Below are 12,091 nucleotides of genomic sequence, written 5' to 3'. Positions count from 1 at the left end.
ACAAATGGTCACCGGGAAGACAACACAAGGGTTAAATAATTTGCTGGAAGTGTTTAAAAGGCTCTAAAACGTTGTTTTGACCCTGTTCTCCCATGTTTTGTGTCTAAGTGACTAAGAAAATCTATGAAATTGGTCTAGTTTTGAGCGAGAACAATGTATCCGGCAATGGGTTAATGAGTGCAGTCAGCGTCCACTGCTTGAAGTTGCTGCTGACAGACAGATTATTATTCTAAGTGTCTAACAACATTATGGGATGAATCCATACAGAGATAGACCTTTTAGTTACAGAGTAAGATTCTTTTAGTTTAACATGAAACATCCCCGAAATCACCATCACCAAACCCACCACACTCCATGTAAATAATCAGCACTTCTCAGTCAGCATATCTCCACATGTAAATGGGTGAATTAAAGGTCCCATGACATGGTGCTCTTTGGATGCTTTTATATAGACTTTAGTGGTCCCCTAATACTGTGTCTGAAGTCTCTTCTATATAGACCTTAGTGATCCCCTAATACTGTATCCAAAGTCTTATTTATATAGACCTAGTAGTCCCCTAATACTGTATCTGAAGTCTCTTTTATATAGACCTTAGTGGTCCCCTAATACTGTATCTGAAGTCTGTTTTATAGAGACCTTAGTTGTCCCCTAATCCTGTATCTGAAGTCTCTTTTAGTCACATTAGCCGTGCGTTATTTTTTACTTTTGACCAGACACAGCTGTCTCCTTGCTGTAGACACCGGGCCTTTGAGAGTATTAAGTCCATAGACAGTTAAAGAAAGTCCAATCAATACTGTCAAAACTACCAGATCTTACTTCCATCCTTCACAAAAAAATACCATGCTTCAATGAATGAATTATTCTTAGGAAAGATCGTCGCTCGAGCGTTCTCACGTCTTTCCCTCATCAAAGTCACTTTCATATACTAATCAGACATCTAAATGTCCATGTGCATACAGGAAAACTCATATGTAGATTGTTAGATGGGTTTAGATAAATTCTGTTAACATTTTTCTGATGATCGGAAATGTTAAGTACCGCAAAAAGACCGGAAAGTGCGTCAGATCGGAAATGTCCGGATACGGACAACAGCAGTGAGGGGTGTCCCAATGTGGATCCTTTCCATAATGTTGTTACACTTAATAGAATATTAAACTAAGTCTGTCAGCGGCAACAACAGAACGTTTAGTGGATGCAAATTGTCACATTGCATGATAACGGACCTATTTCAAAGACACAAAAACATGGGAAAATAGGGTCCAGGTTGAATACCAAATACCAAAGTTGCCCTTTAAGGGATTGTAATCCATGGAACAAGCATTGATTGACATTATTTTGGGTTATCAAAAGATGTTTTTGTAGTACTAAGGAACTCACAAACTTGGATTATGTGATCCAGACCCTGTTAATCAGACGTGAATAAAAAGCTAAGGAATCTTCTGAAAATTCTCAGGATGCACTGAAATGTTTTCTTCATTTTCTTGACTTGATTTGGAGTCTTGTTGTTTTTTAAAATCCGGTCTGGGAGGCACTCTGTCTTTGGCACTTTAAACCTTGGCCGCATCGCTGTACGCTAGTCTGACACGACTAGGGAGCTAAAGGTTTTCTTTCATCCGTGAGTTTTCACAGGCTTATACTCATACACAGCTCTCGTCTTTGTCTCCGCAACCTTTGTCCGGTGTAGACTTCTCCATTTCCCGTCCAGGTAAAGAGCATTTTTTCTCATCACCGCTGGAGTGCGCCACTCCGTTTTGTAACTTGGCAATGTCGCCCAGGGGCAGCTGCGTCGAGCTGTACGCCATCGGAGGGATGGTGTTCACCAGAATCAGCTGGAGACGCTTTCTCTCCGGATGGTAACGGCAGCGAACGTAGCGCAGAAATGCTGCTCGGTACGTTTTGTTGAACAGCGTGTAGACAAGCGGATTGACTGCGGATGACAAATATCCGACCCACACGAAAATGTTGAGCAAGCCCCCCATGAGTCCAGCATCGCACACCGCCGGGTCGCACACCACCACAAGCACGTTGGTGACAAAAAATGGGCACCACATGACCACAAAGAGAAAGAAGACTACACCGAGGACCTTGGACGCCTTCTGCTCGTTGCTGATGGACTGCATGGTGCGTCGTCCCAACAGTGAGCCGGAGACACTCCCGCGGCCGCCTCCAAGCCCGCCGCCGCCGCTTCCTCTGCCACCGGCCTCACGGCTTATTGAGCGTCTGTAGAGTTTCTCAGATGACAGAGAGGTTTGCGGCAAGAAGCTCAGAGTGAACGTCGTGCTCCACTTGGGCCGCGGGACGAGTTGGTCCAGGCAGAGCGTGGCTTCATTCTGCAGCGCATTGATGGTAAGGAAGTATGTGACGACCATGATGGTGAGAGGCACAAAGAACGCCACGAAAGAGCCGACCAGCACAAAGTTGTTGTCAGTCAGCAGGCAGCTGCCATCTTTGAAAACCTTGGAGTGGTCTCGGAGTCCCAGCACTGGGATCGGCATGGAGATCCCTGCAGAGAGACCAGAAGACAATTATGAACCTGGAACACTAGCTATGTTTCCATCCACATGTTTTTATCCGAATTAAGTGATATCGAATTCAATTCAATTCAATTTTATTTATAGTATCAATTCATAAAGTGAGTTAACTCGAGAAACTTTACAGATAGAGTAGGTCTAGACCACACTCCAGAATTTTCAATGACAGTTGTAGTAGTTTCCTCCAGAGCAAGCGACAGTGGCGAGAAAAACTTCCTTTTAGGCAGAAACCTCGGACAGACCCAGGCTCTTGGTAGGCGGTGTCTGACGGGCCAGTTGGGTTTTAGAATGAAGAGTGGAAATAACAAAAAGTAGAAAAAAAATAGTAGTTTGTAGCAGTTCTTTGAAGTAGTTCATGGCCTAGCAGAGCACTGTGGGCATCACAAGGAACAGCAGGACGTAGCTGGGCACCACAGAGTGTAGCTAGATGAACAAGGAATCGCAGAACGTGTAGAGGGACCATGGCGACAGCTGCTACCATGATTTTGGAGCCTCTCTGACCCGAGGGAACATGCTGGGGAAAAAAGAACATAAGGACTCCGAGCTAGGTTAGTAACAAGCATTTCTGGGACATGGATGCACACAAATGGAAAGATAGAAAGATAGAGGAGAGAGGAGCTTAGTGTGTCAAAGGAAGTCCCCAGCTGTCTAAAACCATTACCGCATAACTAGGAGAGATAGGGTAAAGAGAGGAGCCTGGTCAGGCTAGAACTCTCCCCAACTGGATCGGGCTGTATGCCAAGTCTCCCTTTAGTTTTATTATATTCTTGATTATACGATAGATAGATCTGACAACTATGACAAGAAGCAGGTGGGCCGGGTTAGGCGGACGCTGCGACTCCTCACTCCCTAATAATATTCAATTCTATGCCCTAACTATAAACTTTATCAAAAAGGAAAGTCTTAAGTCTAATCTTAAATATGGAGACGGTGTCTGCCTCCTGAACCCAAACTGGAACCTGGTTCCACAGGAGAGGAGCCTGATAGCTGAACGCTATGGCTCTCGTTCTACTTTTAGAGACTCTAGGAACCACAAGTAACCCTGCATTCTCGGAGCGTAATGCTCTCGTAGGGTTGTAAGGTACTATGAGCTCTTTAAGAGAAATGGTGCCAGACCATGAAGAGCATTGTAGGTGAAAAGAAGGATTTTAAATTCTATTTTGGATTTTACAGGAAGCCAATGCAGAGAAGCTAAAACAGGAGAGATGTGATCTCTTTTCCTGGTTCGTGTCAGAACACGTGCTGCAGCAATCTAGATCAGCTGAAGGGTTTTTATGGTCTTTTTCGAGCAGCCTGATAATAAAGAATTGCAGTAATCAAGCCTAGAAGTAACAAATGCATGGACTAGTTTTTCTGCATCAGTTTTAGACAGGATATTCCTGATTTTTTTCGCAATATTGCGTAGGTGAAAAAAGGCAATCCTGATCAAAGATAACTCCAAGATTCCTCACAGTGGTGCTGGAGGCCAGGGTGATGCCATCCAGAGTAACTATCTCTTTGGATAATGCGTCATGGAGGTGCTTTGGTCCCAGAGCAATAACTTCAGTTTTATCTGAGTTTAACATTAGAAAATTACAGGTCATCCAGGTTTTAATATCCTGAAGGCACATTTGAAGTTTAGCTAACTTATTAGTTTCATCCGGCTTGATTGATAGATATAATTGAGTATCATCTGCATAACAATGAAAGTTTATGGAGTGCTTCCTGATAATATTGCCTAAAGGAAGAATATAGTAAACAGGATTGGACCGAGTAATGATCCTTGTGGGACTCCATGACTAACTTTGGCGTGCACAGAGGATACATCGTTAACATAAACAAACTGAGATCGATCTGATAAATAAGACTTAAACCAGCTTAGAGCAGTCCCTTTAATGCCAATTAAATGTTCTAATCTCTGCAATAAGATATGACGGTCAATGGTATCAAATCCAGCACTGAGATCTAATAACACCAGTACAGAGATAAGTCCTTTGTCTTATGCAATTAGGAGGTCATTAGTAATTTTCACAAGTGCTGTCTCTGTACTATGATTAACTCTAAACCCTGAGTGAAAATCCTCAAATAAGCTGTTGTTATGCAGAAAGTCACATAGCTGTTTGGCAACTGCTTTCTCAAGAATCTTAGAGAGGAATGGAAAGTTGGATATAGGTCTATAGTTGGCTAAAACATCTGGATCAAGTTTGGGCTTTTTCAGAAGAGGTTTAATTACAGCTACTTTAAAGTGCTGTGGTTATATCTAGTAGAGAAGTGTTGACTAATGGTAAAAATTCTTTAAGTAGCCTAGTCGGGATAGGGTCTAAGAGGCAGGTTGATGGTTTAGATGAATAAAGAATTGAATTAAATTGATAAAGATCAAGTGAAGCAAAGCAGTCTAAACAAATATCTGGATTTACAGCTGTTTCTGAAGTTCCTGAGTTTAGAGATAAGTCAGTACCAGTTAAAGACAGGTCTTGGTGAATTTTGCTTCTAATAGTTCTAATTTTATCATTAAAGAATCTCATAAAGTCGTTACTACTAAGAGCTATGGGAATACTTGGCTCAGTAGAGCTGTGACCTTCCGTTAGTCTGGCTACAGTGCTGAAAAGAAACCCGGGGTTGTTCCTATTTTCCTCTATTAATGACGAGTAGAACACTGCTCTGGCATTGCGGAGGGCCTTCCTATACGTTTTAAGACTATCTTGCCAGATTAAACAAGAATTTTCCAATTTGGTGGAATGCCAAATCTTCTCAAGTTTCCGTGATATTTGCTTTAATTTGCGAGTTTCAGTGTTATACCATGGAGCTAACCGTCTTTGTTTTATTATCTTCTTTTTTAGAGGGGCTACAGAGTCGAGTGTTGTTCGAAGCGAGCCTGCTGCACTATCAACAAAATGATCGATTTGGGAGGGACTGAAGTTAGCATAGGAGTCCTCCATTACTTTGTGAATTGGTAATGAATTAAATGCTAATGGAATCACATCGTTAAATTTAGCTACAGCACTATCAGATACACATCTTCTATAGAAGGTTTTGCCTAATGGCGTGTAGATCAGCAGTATAAACTCAAAACTAATCAAACAGTGGTCAGATAAAAAAGGGATTCTGTGGGAACACTATTAAATGTTCTATTTCAACACCATACACCAGAACAAGATCTAGGGTTTGGTTAAAACGGTGAGTAGTTTTATGAACACTTTGAGAGAAGCCAATAGAATCTAAAAGAGAGATAAATGCAGTACTAAGGCTATCATTCTCATCGTCCACATGAATACTAAAATCCCCTACAATAACAACTTTGTCCGTTTTTAGCACTAAGTTTGAAAAAAACTTGCAAATTCAGATAAGAATTCAGAGAATGGACAAGGTGCTTGGTACACTATAACAAATAGAACTTGTTGCATTGATTTCCACCTTGGGCGTGAAAGACTAAGAACAAGACTTTCAAATAAGTTATAATTCAGTTTAGGTTTAAAGCTGATTAGTAGACTAGAAACGAAGATAGCTGCAACTCCACCTCCTTGGCCTGTGCCTCGAGGAATGGGAGGAGGAGGAGGTATTAATATGACTGGGAGGGGTGGATTCATGTAGACTAACATATTCTCCATCACCCAGCCAGGTTTCAGTAAGACACAATAGATCAATATTAGAGTTTGATATTAATTCATTTACTAGTACAACTTTAGAAGAGAGAGATCTGATGTTTAAGAGTCCACATTTAATTCTCCTATTCTTTTGCACTATTGCACTTGTGGTTTTAATTGTTATGAGGTTTTTATGCCCAGCTCCTTCTCTGTTTACCTTTGATTTAAACAATTTCAATGGTTGGGGGGCAGACACCGTCACTATGGGGTTTTTACTAGGTAACTCCTGGAATAAAGGAGCAGAGAAGTGGGTCAGACTGAGACTCTGCCTCCTGATCCCAACTCTGGATTGTCAAGGATTAGGTCCACTAATAAACTTGTCAAGATTTCTAGAAATGAGAGCTGCTCCATCCCAGGTTGGATGAATGCCGTCTCTCTGAATCAGACAAAGTCTTCCCCAGAAAGACTGCCAGTGATCCACAAAGCCCACATCATTATCTGGACACCACCTCGATAGCCAGCAGTGAAATGACGATATGCGGCTATACATGTCATCGCTGGTTAGATTTGGCAGGGGTCCATAGAAAACTACGATGTCCGGCATTGACTTTGCGTACGTACACACCGATTCAACATTGATCTTAGTGATCTCCGTTTGGCGTAACCGGGAGTCATTAACGGCAACGTGAATAACAATCTTGCTGTATTCACGTTTATCCTTAGCCAGCAGTTTCAAATAAGACTCAATGTCGCCCGCTCTAGCCCCCGGGATGCACTTAACTGTGGCTGCCGGCTTCGCTAACTTCACGTTTCACTGTAGGTTAGCTACAGTAACTTACGACGGATCTATCATGGTGTAGATCCGGACTTCTAACTCACTAAGCCTCGCCTCCATGTCTATAAATAAACTACACTTGTTACACATACCATTGCAGTTAAAGGATGCAGAGGAGTAACTACTATCTAAACATCTCACACATCGAGCAAGACAAAGTAGGAGAGCGCGACGACATGGCTAAGTGCTAAGTGGTAAAGTTGCTAGCAGCCAAGCTAAAGTACGGTAGCGTTAGCGTTACCTACCAATTGTTCAAAACAGCTGTTATTTAATGAAAGTCACTGAAAGACGTAAAACAAATGCTTATGCCTATGCCCCATTGATGCGAGCTCTAAGCAAAGCAAATGTAGTTTAATGCACAACCCTTTTCTCAAGTTCCAGTCATTTAACCAGATATGGCTAGCAGCTAAGCTAAAGTACGGTAGCGTTAGCGTTAGCTACCAACCGTTCAAAACAACTATTATTTATTGAAAGTCACTGAAAGACGTAAAACAAATGCTTATGCCTATGCCCCGTTGATGCGAGCTCTAAGCAAAGCAAATGTAGTTTAATGCACAACCCTTTTCTCAAGTTACAGTCACTTATATATCACTGTATTTCTTGCCTTGTATTTCTTGCCTTGTATTTCTTTTGTGCTTACTTGTTTGTGTGTTATTGTTTTTTGCTGTTAATGAAAAATGCTGCTACTGTAACGACAAAATTTCCCCGTCGTGGGATGAATAAAGTATAATCTAATCTAATCTAATCTAACCAGATATGGCTAACAGCTAAGCTAAAGTCGCTAACAGCGAAGCTAAAGTACGGTAGCGTTAGCTACCAAGCTTTCGAAAACTGTTATTTAACAAAAGTCACTGAACATGTAAAGAACTGTGAATGCTTAGGCAGAACTACTATAAGAATAAGTGTTTAGCAGACAGTTTGCCGCTGTAATAGCACAACTAACAAATTTAACTAGTATGTCATGATCAGCAACACACCACCAACACACAAGCACAGGAAACGGAAATGAGTCAGCTACGCTTACCGCAGAGCTGCCATCTTCCACCCAAACCTTGGCGTGAGATTTGGGGGGGGCCGAACCATAGTCTTTATCCTTCAGGGTTTAAATTTGGATTTGTTATATGTGGGGGGATGGGGCTCTCCTTAGGGGGGTCACACGCCCCCAGGTAAAAATTTAGAAAAATAAACCATTAAATGGCACTTTCTGGAGAGTTCTTTTGCAAAAAATTGTAGAAATGAAGTGTTACATGATATGTGCAAAACTGTAGGGTTAAGAACCTGTGCATTGTTGTAGTATCAATGGGTTTTAGGGCATTTAGCATTTACATTATTTACGTTATTAATTTCTTATGATATAAGAACTGACCCGGACAATGTGCCAAACATAATGAGCCACATGAAGAGACAGTAGCATATGTCAGCAACAGCTGAGAAGATTTGGGTCTGTGGTGAACAGGTCCAGGGGTCCCTGCCTGGTGTAGGGACCAGGGACCCAAAGTTAAATTAATGTTGAGGGATAAACTAAGACCACTGAAATTCTAAAGATTGAGAACCACTGAGTTACATGAATTCTAATCCTTTAACCTTTGTGCCAAGGCTCAGTAATGTTTGTCCTCTGTGCCCCACTTACTGTATTTACTTTTTTAGGAAAATAAAGACTATTGTTCATTTTATGAAACATTGAATGAATTATTTACAGTTACATTTAGAGATGCACAGAGGTTAGAGAAGCACAATAGTGGCCCAACGTTGCAGTATCATATATACTGTATAGTATAGAATAGTTTAGATGTGTTTCATCAGATTTCTGCTCATGTTCGTAACTATGTGCACATTCTAAATATAACTCCTCCCATTACTGTTGTCCGAGATTGGGAGAGTTGTAATATAGTCTGCTGTGCATGTCATTGCTGCGCTGATATGGTGGATCTCATTCAGACCGTCTGACAGAAACACAGGCCCATTTGGGTCTCTGGTCTCTGACAGAGTTTAGAGGAGGCTGTACGCTGCTCATTATCAGAGATGCAACGCGTCACTGCCCCCAGCAGAGCAAGTCCACTAAAATGAACTGAAGTTGCTACACTACCAGCCGCGTTGCTCACCTCTATCTTTACAGAGAGAGTGGACACGAAGCGACAGACGGGTCTGTAATACTCAGAGCTCATACCTGGAGCCGGGGAGTGCTCTTGAACCAACTCACAGTCTCTGAAAGCACAACTAGTCGATCACGAGTGGCTCAACAGCTAGATCTATAGATAAACTCATCTTTCAGAAATTTGACTGACCGGGTTGACACTTCAGCGTGAGAAATCGGGGGTGCGGCGTGTGAGCGTGTGAAACCAGTCGAATGCGTGATTCTCACGGCCAATGCGTGAGAGTTGGCAGCCCTGTTACCGTAACAGGTGATAAGATAAGTCAGTGTGTGTCTGACATGATATCATATGAAAATTCCTTATGGAAACAGTAAAATTCAATGGAATTTCATGAATATCGACTCAAAGGAAATATGTTTGGTCTCATCAGATTTTTATCTTGATTGATATTTGGCTTATGTGATAAACGCTGATGGAAACGTTATTTGTTGAATAAATAATGAATTGCAATTAAGTTTTAGGTCATTTTATGGTTGCAACCCGCCCAAAAACGAAGAAGAAGAAGTTTTAGTTAATTTCCCCCAGTATTTCCTCTCTGTCTGCACACGGAGGGAGATACAGGATGAGTCTGGCGGGTTTCAACAAAGACAGATAGAAATGGACGGACGAGGAGACGAGAGACTTTCTAAAGCATTAAAAGACAAGTTGCATCTGCATTGTCATAGCGATGTGTTGAGAGCGTTGTTGCTTTCTTATTATAGCTTGATATGTCGCTATCAGCTTGTACATGAGCACATTACAATTTGTCCAATATTGATCATTTGTAGGTACACGTGATCCATTTTGTCTAGAAAAACTTTGTTGTTGCTTGAATGTTTTAAAGTATCTTTTATAAGGAGTGGTCCCCTAATACTGTATCTGAAGTCTCCTTCATATTGACCTTGGTGGTCCCCTAAACACAAGACATTCACCAGGAAACAGGTGTTTGTGTCCTGGAGAAGTTAGTGGAAAACACAAGACTTTCCCCTGTATTTTTGGGGCTTCGGGGGGGTTTCAATCGAAACATAATCTTTTTCCTAAACTTAACTGTTATTGCCACATGACTGTTAACTGTCATGGGATATCTCAGTATATTGTACATGTTTCTACATAGCTTTTTCTTATAATTTCTCTATTTTTCTCTATATTTCTATCACAGAATGGAAGCAACTGTAATTTAACCCCATTTCCTTCCTGGAGATCAATTAAGCATGTCTGATTCTGAAAAATCTCCCAACTATCTACCAACTTCTTGCTGTGTATTTCCTCTAACGGCTTGCAGCAGGTACAGTCTGTCGATTGTTTTCCCAGACAAGCTCTGCTATCTGACAGTACCCGTTCACCTTTTAAGAGTGTCCAATTTGGGGCTGAAGCTGTACTTTTCCACTTGTCTGTCGTTTTGGAAAGGGCAGTTTGCCATCTCTGTGTGTTGAGCATCTGTCCCTTGAGCCAGCGGTTAACACAGTCGCTGAACTATTGTCTTCTCCGATCCAGTTTATAACCAACATTTCTTTATCGTTTTCACAGCGGTGAGAAATGATCTCCCTGGTGAAATCTGCTTTCATTGGTTAAGTTTCCTTAGCCTAAATCCCTGTTTCTATCATTGCTGTTTTGTTGTTTTTTCTTCCAATGTTGTTGACAAACTGCCTCTGCAGACAAACGATATGAAATATAAATTGCTGTAAAAATGTTCTGGATGCGGGTGAGATAGGTGTATATACACGCTCCATATCAACAGGAAAGAGGTAGGAGGAGATAGCCGAGCAATCTTCCTCACGCCATGTTCTCACTACCTGTTTGCAACAAACAGGAGGAAAGAGAGAGGTGGAGGCAGAGATAAAACAGAGGAAGAGGAGGAGATTGGCAGAATGTGAGGGTGGACAGAAACTGTGGCTGCACTTCGGGATGAGACACCACCTATGTTTCCCTCCTCACGTTTTTATCCTAATTAAGTGATATTGAATGAAAAATGCCCTCTGGAAACGGTAAAATTTGATTGAATTTCATGAATATCAACACAAAAGAAATACGTTTCAAATGCAATTTTATCTTGATCGATATTTGGCTTTTGTGATAAACGCAGATGGAAATGTTATTTGCTGAATAAATAATAAATTGCAATTAAGTTTTAGGTCATTTTATGGCTGCAACCCGCCTCAAAACGAAGAATTTATAGTTAATCTCCACACAGTATTTCCTCTCTGTCTGCACACATGGTGGGCGGCAACAAAGACAGGTGGAGGTGGACGAACGAGGAGAAGAGAGACTTTCTTCTATCAGGTCTTCGTGAAAGAAATGCCCAAAATGTTAGGATAAGCCGTGGGACGTCCTGCGGAGTCAATGGAAGACGCTCAAACAAGGAGACATGTCTCAAAAAAGAGTTTTGCAGCAGTGCCGGAGGGACAATTAAAGACGAGTTGCATCTACATCGTCGTAGCAATGTGTTGATAGTGTTGTTGTTTTGATATTATAAGCACTATTACAACTTGTCCAATATTGATCATTTGTTGGTAGACATATTTTGTCAAGAAAAACTTTGTTGTTGAATGTTGTGCAATTCAGTGCAAAAATGAATGGAAACACCTTAAAACGTCTCAAATCAATCTGATATACCAATTTGATCTTAAAACAGAGTGTGATATCATCACCACAGGTTTTTATTGGCTGTAAAGACGTTGGATGGAAACACTTTTCAACAGATTTATTCATATGAGTTTTTACCTAACTTCAGATAATAATGACACATGGATGGAAACTTAGCTACATAACTCATTAAGTATGGACAATTTGTCAGAAAAGCAGCTGGAGGGATTCAGTTGGTTGCTTTTTCACTTTCCAGCCTCATAAACAATTATTTAATCTTAAAATAGATATATAAAGAGCGTTAAAGCGAGCGTTAGAGCGTTTATCGATTAAGAGCGATAAATAGAGCGTTTGTGAACAGCAGTTTGCAGTTCTTTCCACAGATTCTCGATTGGATTCAGGTCTGGACTTTGACTTGGCCATTCTAACACCTGGATACGTTTATT

General features: G+C 41.2%; 1 protein-coding gene across 1 annotated transcript in view; it reads right to left on the bottom strand.

Annotated features, from left to right (window-relative positions):
- Window positions 1-1,120: 1,120 nt before the first annotated feature.
- The window catches only part of htr2aa (5-hydroxytryptamine (serotonin) receptor 2A, genome duplicate a), a 58,884-nt gene continuing 47,913 nt past the window's right edge, over window positions 1,121-12,091 (bottom strand). The window contains exon 3 of the mRNA XM_034886085.1: window positions 1,121-2,504. Within this exon, the coding sequence (XP_034741976.1) occupies window positions 1,639-2,504 (866 nt within the window). The 3' untranslated portion in view covers window positions 1,121-1,638. The remainder of the gene's footprint in view (window positions 2,505-12,091) is intronic.

The sequence above is a fragment of the Etheostoma cragini genome, chromosome 11 (genome assembly GCF_013103735.1).
Source record: "Etheostoma cragini isolate CJK2018 chromosome 11, CSU_Ecrag_1.0, whole genome shotgun sequence".
In the NCBI taxonomy this organism is placed as follows: Eukaryota; Metazoa; Chordata; class Actinopteri; order Perciformes; family Percidae; genus Etheostoma; species Etheostoma cragini.
The sequence above is the reverse complement of the archived record's forward strand: the minus strand, read 5'-3'. Positions and strand labels throughout refer to the sequence as shown.